The 13050-nt window shown below is 40.7% G+C and overlaps 1 protein-coding gene across 1 annotated transcript in view; it reads right to left on the bottom strand.

The window, feature by feature from the left end:
• LOC130177066 (obg-like ATPase 1) overlaps positions 1 to 13050 on the bottom strand; it is a 42895-nt gene that overhangs the window by 4239 nt on the left and 25606 nt on the right. The window contains exons 8-9 of the mRNA XM_056388482.1: positions 3629 to 3769; positions 2983 to 3079 (exon numbers count right to left, since the gene is read on the bottom strand). Coding sequence (XP_056244457.1) covers positions 2983 to 3079; positions 3629 to 3769 — 238 coding nt within the window. The remainder of the gene's footprint in view (positions 1 to 2982; positions 3080 to 3628; positions 3770 to 13050) is intronic.

Below are 13050 nucleotides of genomic sequence, written 5' to 3'. Positions count from 1 at the left end.
GGAGTGAGCTCACCTTCCCCTCTGGCCTGGACACAGTATGAGAGCCCTAATAAAAATATTTACCAATGTCTGTGTTTGCATGTGTTTCATATCATCTACAACAATACATTTAATATTAATATAGAATAATATGTAATAAGACTTGCCCTTATTTAGAGGTTTGGTATTCTTATTACATGCAGCCGTATAACTTTCTTTTCTAGTCAGTGGCAAAAGAATCAGGACAGTTATTGTATTTTTGTACACTGATATAAAATTTGCATTTCTGATCAAAATGTGAATATTTGTCTGAAGCATCAACATGGGGCATCCTGTTGGCAGGCGGTCTGAGACTCATACAGTACACCTGCAATGCCATGTGTTCATATCCGACCGGGGGGTTTGTTACATGTTATTCCCTTCGCTCTCGCTTCCTTAACTTGCTGCTTTCTCATCTTTGTCAACCACCTTATAAAAGCAAAACACCCTGAAATAATCTTCAAAAAGAACACACAGCATGGGTTTCTGAGCTTGTATGTGTCGTAAACACAACACAGAAATATCAGAAGCTGTGGTAAATCTCCGTATCATCTGTACATGTCCTCCTCTGAGGTAACTGGTTAAGTCTTAAATGCATCTACTGTATATCAACCACATCTCAAAAAACATTTTTGACTGGTGCTTTGTTTTTGTGAGACATCCGTGGATCTCTAGTCAGTGTTTGTAATCCAGCCAGTGCTGTTCACCATAGCCTCCTTTAAACAACAGTTTATACAATGCTTCAGGAAAATGAAATGAAATTATTGAGCACAAGTTTTGTTTTGGTGGTGAATTATTAACATTTTTGGCTGCACACAAGACCAGGGTCTGGATGCTCATTCAGTACTAATGCTATTTATTCCAGTTGGTACTCACTTTCCACAGCCAAGCAAAAAGATTGGAAATGTCATGTAAGGAACATCATGAAATGTTTGTAAATGTGCTTAATTTTGTGAGACTTTGCTGACCGATGTGAGAGTGTCAGATCAAAGTTCATCACAGAGGATTTATTATTTGCTACTGAATATAAATTAAAATAAATTGAATTTGAAACGTCAGTCTTAATTCTGTTTAGCACATCAAGAACAATAAGATCCATATATCTGTAGATATTTTAAAACCTGATGCTTGTTCCTCACTTTGGAAGAGAATAAAAAGAAGACAGGTCGAGACCTTAAAAAGATCACTATAGGCTCTTTAACCTCTCAAAATAACCAAAAAAAAACCAGCTGCGTCATGTCAGAGATCTATCATGCACAATACGAACACAGCTTCTCATGTACAATCAGTTGGCAGGTTATTAGGTACATGTGGGTAACTTTAATGCAGGGTAATGCAACAGTCCTGCAATAACTCCTTCTTCATGAAGGTTATAATCTTCAGTTTGTGTGTGTGTGTGTGTGTGTGTGTGTGTGTGTGTCTGTGTGTGTGTGTGTGTGTGTGTGTGTGTGTGTGTGTGTGTGTGTGTGATCATTACGATGTTCTTTGGGGTGCTGTTGAACTGTATTGCAGTTTTTCTGTTTATGTTATTTACCCTATCCTCATTGATATAGATGGGGTGGACAAAATAATAGAAACACTTCAGTCAGTATAACTCAATACAGTCCAACAACACCCCAAACTGAAGCCCATACAATGACCATACAGTATAATCAACACCTCTCTAGACAGTGTAAACACAAACTAAACATTATAGCCCTCATGAAGGACGCTTTACTGCAGAAGTGCTTTATCAGACTGTGTTAGTTTCAGCTAGGTTTACCTAATACACTACCTACTAAGTGTATGTCCTTTGAGTTAATAAGTATTTTCAATTTTAGAGAATTTTAAAGCAATAATGTAAAGTAATAATGGTCTGAATTGTAATTCACTCCATGAGATGTTTCTGTCATTATTGCTTTCAAAGAAAGATCATTTATAGCAGTCTATTCAACGAAGATATTGAATATATCTCATAAGAGAAGCTTGAAAATTTCTTGACTATTTGTCACTAAAATGAAAACACTGCAGAGGAGCACATTCAGGGAACAAAACCTCATTGATCTGCTTAGGGGTAAGTTCTTTGAAAATTGCTTTTTGGAATTGTCCTCCAGGTTATGTTTATGGGACTGAAAGCATTCTGCATTATAAAAGTTTGATTTAAAATTGCAATCCCTTGAAATATCTGAGGGGATGGAAGAGTAGATATGATTAAGTAAAACAGGATGCAACCAAAAATATTTCATTTTTAAAAAGTTTTCCAAAAAGTTACTTTGCTGTATTAAAACCACCTACATGGATTTATGATATGTAACTCCTGACTGCTCAAATACCTTATTATATCTGCACTTAATTCTTCCATTTGCTCAAGAAAAAAAACCCCCACAATAACAGCATGCAAAGCCAACATCTGTATTGATGTAAGTCCTGCGATCCCGTTGCACAAAGCTCTTGGCGGGCCGGGCTCAGTAAACTGAGACACACAGGGAGGGAGGAGCCCCCAGCAAGGCCCACAAACAGTCGAATGAAAAGCGACATCAATTTTGGCACAGACAACCTCCGTCACACAGATTAGGCAGGCACAATGCACAGGCTCCTTATCTCCAGCGGCAGGAGGAGGGCAGGCAGATCTGCACAGGATGGAAACATTCTCATGGACGTAATGGGCAAAATCAATTGTTGCCCTCCTCAATCAATGTAGCCCCCACTTTCACTGTTCAGCAGCTCACCAGTAATTGAAGTTATCCTTGGCCTGTAATGACTAGCTAAAGCACAACCATGACAAGTTGAAACCAAGTTGAAAGTGTGTGATATCAGTGAGGGTGCCAGCAGAGTGGAACGCGGGACACTGTGTGTATTCCTTTGTGTGTGTGTGTGTGTGTGTGTGTGTGTGTGTGTGTGTGTGTGTGTGTGTGTGTGTGTGTGTACATGTGGTACACACCCTCACACTCTCATGTATGTGCACAGCAGGCAGCTGGCTCTTACCCGAATGGTCCATGCACGGACCTCATCTGGTCCAGCGGTGAAGAAGTACTCCAGCTGCAGGGCTGCGTAGCCTGTCTTGATGATCTTGCTCAGGGCGCTGGTGGAGAGAAATTTCAGCTTGAATCAAGGGGTCTGAACTGTTTAAGTATTCTTTATCGCCACTGATGCCTAGACAAAGTTCACTTCGGTGGCAAGGCCCCATTCATTCCAATATAAACTCATTAAGTGAATAAGATGGGTCACTTCGTTTCACATAAGACATTCAACTCTCCAATGGTTTCTTTGATTAATTAGAAAGCCTGTAGACTCATTTAGCATTTTTAAGAATTCAACCCGATGCCTCGTTCTGCGCTGAGAGAAAAAAAAAAAATCTGCTGTCACAATTTTTCTCTCCATAGAGGTTTTCACACAAGAACAATAAACCCAAAATGCCCAAGTTATAATTATACCTACAGATGACAGATGACAGTTAAAAACTTAATTTAGAGGAAAACCCTTTGACTGAGTTGTTCAGTAAGAAGAGGGATCCTTTGCTTTATAATGGTAATTACTCTGCCATTTATTATTCTATCAGCACATGCAATTAAAGGAGTGCATGGAGGACACAGCTGATAATAAAGTGTGGGGAGACTGAATGCTAATTAACCTCTGCGTCTTGTGCTCCGTGCAGTACTTCTGCCTCTCCTCTTCACTCATGTCCTGTAGCTGGCTCTCCAGGCCGCCGCTGAAGGGGATGACCGAGGCTCCGGGGTCGTGACTGTCCACCCACTCCTTGATTTTCACCAGCCTGGTTAAAAAAAAAAAAAAAAAAAAAAAAAAAAGAGCAGCCACAAAACTAGTTGGAGGACTTGATTAACACAAAAGTATTTGTTATCTGCTGGTGCTTGCATATTCATGAGAGCAGCTGAACATATGAGTGTTTGCAGGAGACTGCGCTCCAAAGGTGGCATTTCTTTCACAGAGTTTGACTTTCTTTCCATAAAAGTTTCCAACTGAACGTTTGATTTGACATGTTCTCAGATTTAATGTGGCCTTCAAGCATTTACAGCCTTTACTGAAGTAAAAGTTACAATATAACAATGTAAAAATACTTACAAGTAATACAAGTAAATATTGTGCATTTAGGACTTACTTAAGTAAAAGTACAGTATCATTAGCCAAATGTAGTAAACGTATCAAAAGTAAAAGTTCTCATTATGCAAAATAGGAATAGTCATTATTACTGATGCATTAATGTGTAAATAGCAGTTTACTGTTGCGTTGGACAAAATGGAAGCAATTCAAACCACTTTATGTGCTGTTAGATCATTTAATCTGCAAAAATGACACTTTGAAAGTCCTTTGACTGAAAAAAAATCTGGCCCTGCAGTAAAAATATTTAAAGCTGTTTTAGTTTAAATCACCCTGTCTAACAAATGTTGTAGAAAGAAGTGCCTGCATCTTGAAACAAGAAACAATAAGGCAGGTTGCTGCACAAGAATTATGGAAAATGAATTACGCCTTTGAAAAACAAAGGTTGGAATATCTTTAGTGAACCTGCAGATTACAAAAAAGGCTTTAAGGACAGAATTACAGACTGAAATGTCTTGACAGGAAGACAATGCATTGTTTTTTAGAGGCTGATCATATTTTATTGCATGAAAAATAACTGTAACTGTTAGATAAATGTAGTGGAGTAAAAAAGTACAAAATTTCTCCCCGATATGTAGAAATATGAAATGGAAATACTTAAACACAAGTGCATCAGAATTTTACTAAAGTAAACTAAGTTGCTTCCCACGATAGTTGACACACACACACACACACACATACACACACACACACACACACACACACACACACACACACACACACACACACACACACACACACACACACACACACACACACACACACACACACACACACACACACACACACACGCTGCTGTTTTGCCTAATTTTGACTATAAAAGACAAAGAAAGCCGTTCACCTGCTGTGTGTCCAACATTTACTGTAAGGCCAGGAGGGAGCAGAACAGCTAACCACTAAGTCTTACCTTACTTATAAATGTCGTTCTCTTAACCGCCTGAGTTTTTTTTCTCTTCTTTTTGTCTTCCAGTCCAGCAGGACACCTGACATTGCAGGACAAAGATATCCTTACACTTAATGGTAACTCTCAGTCAGAACAATATGAGGAGGTTATGGGCAATTATGAGATTAGCCCTACAAGCTCTCAGGCTGGGATTGGACAGATCTCAAAGAACAGCATCACACAAATCCATTTTCACACGGTGGCCCTGACAGAGCTCCTAGGCTGGATTGATTCAAAGGGGTCCCTGTCATTATCTGTAATCCTAGTTTCCTGTTTAAAGCCCATAACAATCAAAGATTGGGAGGGACCCGACAACCTCAATACCACATCTATTCCAATAACAATGTCACCGCTTTATCACCTACAGCACCATATCACTGCTCCTACCTAATGATTATCAATATACAATATATGACAGGCTGGGAAGAGCAGTTTTGCTTTTGATTGGATGTTTTTTTTTTTTCCTCCAACAAGCTGCAATAACACTACAGGGTAAATTCGAAATGCCTCATATGCCAGTTTGTCTGTCTGTTCAGATGCACATCTATTAAGAGCCGTAACCTCATATTTCCCTTTCTGTTCGCACTATATATGCCGAGTTGATGTTTGACTGCCACTGCAATAAGGTGGTAGCCGACGTCTCTCCAACAAAGGACGGAAAAATAAAACACATTTAGTCAAACCCAAAAAACCTGAAAACACTGGAGATGGCAGGCGCTCCAAGAGGGGAAAAAATCCAATCTGAGATAATAACAGCTGTAGTTTGTCACTTTTAGCAGCACAGCTGTCTATTTGGTGGCACGTTATTTGCATTCCTCAGGTATTGCGTTCCCTACAGGCGGCTGAATAATGATTCACAAATCACTCTCTCCACACCAGTCAAGGGCTGTGATCCTTTGAATAGACCATTGTACCTGAGACTGTAATTGGTGAAGACTTGACAGAGCTGAGCCAAGCCAGCCAAGTAACAAAGAGGCTCTCGGTAGAAGGCTGAGGGATGATTTTAATAATGTGAAGCCGAGACGGAGAACGTGAGCTGCAAATGAGCACGGGGGTCTCCGGGTCCTTGCACTGAGTGACACAGGACCAGACAAACACCTTGCCACAGGAACATGAAACACCCCCTTCTCGCAACTCCAGAAACAAAGCACTGTCAATTAAGAGCTTTGATGCTCCATCAACATGACTCCCAAAACCAATTCTGTCAACTTCACCGCTGCCACCGTGCAATTTGTATTTATGTCCTTTCCAATTATTTGCGTGAAATTTTGTTGTAAATTGGGGGAAATGTTTATGTAAAACAAGCCACGGATATTTTTCTTTTGTCTTGTTGTTATCTTTCTGTCATTCGTGAAAGTCTGAATTATGAAGGGTATTCATGTAAATCTGTATTCAAGACAAAATAAAAGTGTTGTTTTCTATACATCAAGGCCCATTCACAATTAAGTCTGCGCAATTTCAGACACAAGCTCGACTTAGTTTTTTAATGGCGGGTGTACTGGCTGTTTCTTCTCTGCTTATTAGCCACATCTTTTAAAAGAAAACTGAAATTCTATAGTAAAAACATTAAATAAAAATGTTTTTTTTTTTTAAATGTTTTACAAGTCTAAGCTACAAAAAAAAAAGCCAGTAAGAAGTGTGTGTGTGTGTGTGTGTGTGTGTGTGTGTGTGTGTGTGTGTGTGTGTGTGTGCGTGTCTGTCTGTGCCTTGTCAGTCTCCCATTATGTCCCAGCATTGAATGCCATCTCTCAGTGCTCGGTTAATAGAAAGATTCAGCACTTTCTGGTCTTGATATCCCTCTCTGAACAAATGATGCCTGAAATTTTTATTCTTTTTATAATGGAATTCCAATGGCCTTTGCTGCAAATCAAGTGGAAATTTTTGCATATCAAGTGGGAAAAATTAAATGTTAACCACGTTTTAATGTGATTAAGGGTGACAGGGACATTATTTCTGCTAATCATTCACCAGCTTGAAGGCTCAAACAAGGCTAAGGAACAAACCATGTTTGTGCTTTTCCTGCTGCTCTCGATTCAAAGAAAGAAAAATAGCTTTTGTCTGACTTTTATAACTATAAAAAAAAAGGTATGTATTATTTATTCTAGTTTATGCTTACAAATAAAAACAGGTCAATACGAAAGCAACACCGGGCAAGTCTTTGTATATCTGTTTATCTTACATCGAGAAAAAACAGCTGTCATGTTATTTGTCTAATCTTTAGATTTGATGCCTGTTGTATTTACAATAAATCTAATTTAAAGCACAAAATAAAAATCAAAACAACTGGAGCTTCCACAACAGACTGGCTCTGAATGGAGATGTCCCTCAGGGGGGCCACCCTCCGGAGCTAGTCTATTTGTCTTTTTGTGTGGGAATCCTGGGGGGGGGGTAATTCCTGTGTTTCCACATGCCTGGGGCTTCCCTGGGCTTTGTCAGAGCTTTGATCTGCTTAAATGGCTCAGGAGGGGAAAACAATGGGAGCTTCTAAAGTACAGGGGCAGCTACCTGAGACAATGACCTGGGCCTGTGTCTGACATACATTCATACAGGTTGGCTTTATTATGAGTGCTTAGCCAGTTAAGCCTGTAAAAGGTGGGCCAACACCTCCAGTCTGAGTGTTCCTTTCAGACGCAATTGAACGCTGATGGAGCTGAAGAGTAATCCACTACCTACGGTACAGCAACCAGATGCGTTACTGAGCCATTCCACATATCTTGGCAGCTGCTGGCTTGCATGCCGGGCACAGACTCATCAAGTAATAAACCCAGGGTCCCCTCTGTTTTGCTGGTCCCAGGTTGCAGGAACGAGCATCCTAGGGGGTTAGGATGCTGTGGCACACAGCGCACACTAACCCCCTCCTCTTTCCTTCCTCTGTGAAGGGAGACAGAAATGAGAGGTATGAGCTCATGTTGGCTTTTGAGGCTGGGAAGTCGGAGGCTCTGTGGGAAGCTTTTCATCCTCCCAGTGGTGAGCTCCTGAGCGACAAGAGTGCAGACGCTCTCTGCTCCCTGCGGCCGTGGCCGGATGGAAAGGCATTACACATCAGCCTCTGAGGAGGGAGATCTGACACACGCTCACACACACGCACGCATGCACACAAACGCACACACACACGCACACAAACGCACACACACACACGCACACACGCACTATCACCAATATTGTCAACTTCTTTCAGCCTTCAAAGCAATCATGAGCTGAAGGAAACAGAACGTGGTGCAGGCACAATGGGAGCAGCTTTAATTAAGGGCATCATCTCACATCATACCTCAAACAAACCTCGAGGGTGTGCTGGTAACAAGCTTTTTTGAACAACTTTCTTTTCTTTGATAACTACACCCATTAAATTTTTAAAGACAAATCTTGTGACTTTAAATGTTTGCACATGATAGATAAAAACCCCTAACAAACCATCATTCCCGGTTTTGTCTTTACGATGGTTGTTGAGAACACACTATCAAAACCGAAGCTATGGCCTTGTTTAAGTGTATTTGTGTGTGTGTGTGTGTGTGTGTGTGTGTGGGGGGGGGGGGGGGGGGGGGGGGGGGGCAAACATCTGAAATACAGTAACCTGGAGGAGTACATTCTACATCACCCAAAATAATTCTCTATATGGGGTATCCATGCTGTCATTCATGGCAGTTGACTGGGCGAGAGAAAATAGGGGGGCTGGGGTAGAGTGGGGGGAGTCATCACGATGTGACAATTGTGACAAGAGCAGGCAAAGTGTAGCGCCAAAGAACGCCACACGGATTTCTCCATCTCTTCTTTTTTTTCCAGGATGACAGCTTAATGTCTACCACATGCAATATTTATTCTCATCGTGTGTCAGACTGTCTAGCTGTCCTAGGGAGTACAAAGAATGCCACTTATTAGAATAAAAGCAGAAGGAAGGTAATCAAGGACATATGTAACATCAGCCAATCATGCCCCCTTCCAATCTGGCATCTTTTTTTTTTTTTTTTCTCTCCCCCATTCACAACAGTTCAACAATAATCCTCATAATAAGCATTCAGGAGCTGTATGTGGCAACACTAAATTCATTTATTTGTCTCATTATAGCTGCCAAGGCTGCAGGCTACTTACTGTGGCATGTGTGTTCAGTCTTAACCTTATCACAAAGATAATAAAAAGCACAGCTCAACAAAGCCAAAGCTATCAAAATGTATCATTAGACAGACTCGAAACTCGCAGACATTTCTTTTTATGTCTGCGATGCCAAACTACAGGTTTTACAGGGGAACAGTTCCCAGGGCGCCCCCAGAAGAAAGCGTGCATATGTTGTGCTGCTACAGAGGTGTCTCCATACATTGTGAACTGCAGGAGACTCACTCAGCATCGGTGTCCTTGGGCTTGGGCCTGATAAATGAGGGAGAAGTGAAAACCTGTATTGGATTTTGTGGAGCAAACTGATTTCTTGCAGGGCCATTAAAGAAGTATCTGTTAGTCTCAAGTTTAGGGTCTGTCTCATTAGTTACAACAACAGTGCTACGTCTTCACAACCAGGACACACCAAAGACAACTGGGTGACACGTGACATGTCAACAGTGTCCTTTCATTACCTGGACTCAGGACAGTCAATAACCAGGCAAACTGTACCGACAGGACTTTATTAGCACCATCTGTTTCAGTTTTAAAATACAACCTCTCCTGTTGTTTTCTCTCATTGAAAGCTAGCTAAAGGCATCCATTAGACCGACTGCAGGCAGTAGGGTACACATCTTACCATGGGAAAGTGTTTCTCAGGATCTCACACTGCACGAGGAGAGAGTGGACGACTGTGCACAAAATATAAAGGAGCGAGTGATCGTATATCTCCCACACGGCTTTGAAAAATGAACTCTAACTCCCCAGATAGTAGTTCCTAAAAACTTGGATGGAGCCAGTGGTTTTGCACTCAATAAAGTTTCAGTTGTGTTTATGGGAATTATGGTTTGGAGTAGCTGAAGTGGGCTGCAGTGACTGCTTTCATGGAGTGGCTTTCAGTGAATCATAATAGTCACCCCCTCCTCCCTCCTTCATCCCAGTTTTTCCTCTGTCTGTAACTCTTGATGGATACTCAGAAATGGCTGGCTGTTTGTCAAAAAAAAAAAAAAAAAAAAAAAAGCATGCTTAACTTATTACAGGGATTCTTCAAAACCCTGAAAAAATAAAATGGAAAGAAGAAAAGAAAATGCGTTTAACAAAATAAAAGTCAACATTGAAGCTGTGCAGATGAGGGATCTTTTCTCCATATGTTCTGTTTGAAGAAAGCTTGGGAGAAATAGGTGTAAACTCTCAAGAGAGAGGGTCCACAAGTGACAGTGCTCCCGTCTGGGCTTCCTTTACTTTAATTGTCAAAGCTCCTCCTACAGGCCAACTATAGTAACTATCAGGCATTTTCCTGCCTCTCTCCTCCTTCTTCAACTGTGGTTGGATTTCTTTTGACTTAGCAGCACCGATGTCACCTCATGTTTCCACTGCATTAGTCTCTACAGTGACACCTCTCCAGAGCTGAAGGATACGGCTGCTTTTGTCCATATTTTTCTTATTTAAAAAAAATTAACTGACCAAGTTCAACCCCAGCAATGAGTTAGTCTCTTAATACTTCCCACCCACCTGTTCCAATTCAAGGGATAAATCTTTAAAAAAAAATGTATTACAAACATTTAGTTTAATTAAAGAGTAAACAGTGTATTTGTTGAAGACTATTTTCAGCAACAGATTGATACACATTTTGTCTGCTAGTGAGTATTTATAGCAGCAAGACAGTGTATGTGGGATTGACTCAAAATAAACTACATTGTTCATGTTCACTGCAATAAAGGAACAAGCCGCTCACTGCATCTGCGTGGCTCATGTGTTTTTACTAGTTTTCCGACAACAATGGAGCTCTGAGGCACAGAGGAATAAACTACATCATGCTCCGGGTACACAAACAACATTGTAGGATCAATTCATTGTTGGTTTTGGTCTTGTTGTGGATTTGTTGACAATAGAAAAAATACTGAATATTTCCAGCTTTATACTTTAACTTCTAACAAATGAAGAGATAGTGAGTCAGTGTCTTGCTCAACGACACTTCAATAAAGTTGTTTGCTGAAATCAGACTGGGACTTGTAGAATAAAGATATGTTTGCTGAAGCACTGAGACAGAACCACTTGTCCATAAACAGGCAGCCTTTTTTTTATAGTTATATAAAATGGCTGATGAGATTATAAGCATGACATGAGATTTTTTTGAATTACACCATGCCAGACAAATGTCGGGAATAAAAGTAGAGATCATGCCTTTGTGGTTCGGAAAAAAAACAACAAAAAATTAAAAATTAAAATGTTGACTAGCTGTAGAATGTAAATGTTGTTTTGGTTTTCCTGGCATATACCAAGACAGAGGGACCTGATGTAACACAGGTACGAGGCAAATAATGTTCAAAGAGATGAAGTATTAAATAAGTTCCAATAACAAGACTCAAGGAAAGTCAGACTGAAGAAGGAAGCATATACATAAATACACACACACACACACACACACACACACACACACACACATATATATATATATATATATATATATATATATACACACAGTTAATAAAAGCTTCAAGCAATGGTACCCTGCAGTTCTAACACTCACCAGGAGAACCCACACCAGAGAGGCACTCACAGACAGGTCACGCTTGCTAGTTTCCTTAAAGGTCAACTCATCTACTTAAGAGGCACCAATTTACTTTAATGCACATTGTCCAAAAGAAGAAGAAAAAAAAATAGGGAAAAAAAACACAAGAAAGAAAAACATCACTGCATATCTGGAGTATTCTCAACTGTGTCTCTTGCCTTTATAAAATATGACTTAGTTTGCTGAGGAGGATTAAATAAATATCCGATATCAAATTTATTAGAAGGAATGAAAATCGTTAACGATGATCATGCCTCATGTTTAATAAAAAAAATATGTTAACTTACAAGTGCAAACATACTAATACTGGACAGGTTGCAGCCACCACAGCATCAACAGTGCTCTAATGACCCTCTCTAACATACAAACCACGGATACGTGACGCAGAGAAAAAGTCTTCCAGGCAGCTCGCTGACGCCGAGCAAAGAGGAGAAAGCCTCTTGATAAACTCTTGTAGATGCCATTCCCTATCACGCAATGCCTCTCAGTCATAAACACATGACAAATGCGGCCTTAATCATTTTTTACGAGCGGGGATGTGCAGGGGGCAGTGCATGGCTAGAGGGGAGAGGGGAGCGGTGAGCAGCAGGCGGCCCCCTCTGCTCAGAGGAGAGGGCTGTGTGGTAAAGTCTCCTCTGGAACATCACTCGGCCAGCGAGCCTTTGATCTCCACACCGCAATTACGCCAGCATCCAAATGAGCATGGAGTCGCCTCTGAAACAGACTTCAAACATGCACATGTACGCATTCTCATACACATACACATACACTGTATAGGATTGGAGCCATGTGCTCCTCTCAACAGTAAATGATGTACTGTCTCCAGCAGAGAACCTGGGGATGAAAGGAGGCCTTGCTCCTCGTCTGATCCCTCCATTAATGATGGCTTGCTAAAGCTAATACTGTGTATTCTTGTCTAAACAAGGGCAGCTTGGTATGTGGTTCCCATACTCCAAACAGGATGATCTTGGTTAACAATGAACTGTTTTTGGAGGCTCAAAAGGTCTGATAAAACTACTGTAATTGCCCATGTGTGTCCAAAAAACGGTGCAATATTCAATAGTATTCTCCTAACTGTCTCTACAACCTGCTATTAAGTATCGGTAATAATAACAAACAATTAAATAATGTTTGGTGGAGCATGTTGCTAAAATAAATCACATCAAGCTAAGGCCTGACTGGCAGCGTGCACACAACAAAACACAGCAAATATAAAACAGTGCTTTAGAAATCGCAGGTACTGAACCTGTGAAATGGCCTGAATGGGTGTCCTGAGAGACACTGATAAAATTGGCTTATTTGCCTCATTCTAGGAGTCGCCTTCTTTTCCTCCACA

This window comes from Seriola aureovittata, chromosome 11 (genome assembly GCF_021018895.1).
Source record: "Seriola aureovittata isolate HTS-2021-v1 ecotype China chromosome 11, ASM2101889v1, whole genome shotgun sequence".
In the NCBI taxonomy this organism is placed as follows: Eukaryota; Metazoa; Chordata; class Actinopteri; order Carangiformes; family Carangidae; genus Seriola; species Seriola aureovittata.
The sequence above is the reverse complement of the archived record's forward strand: the minus strand, read 5'-3'. Positions and strand labels throughout refer to the sequence as shown.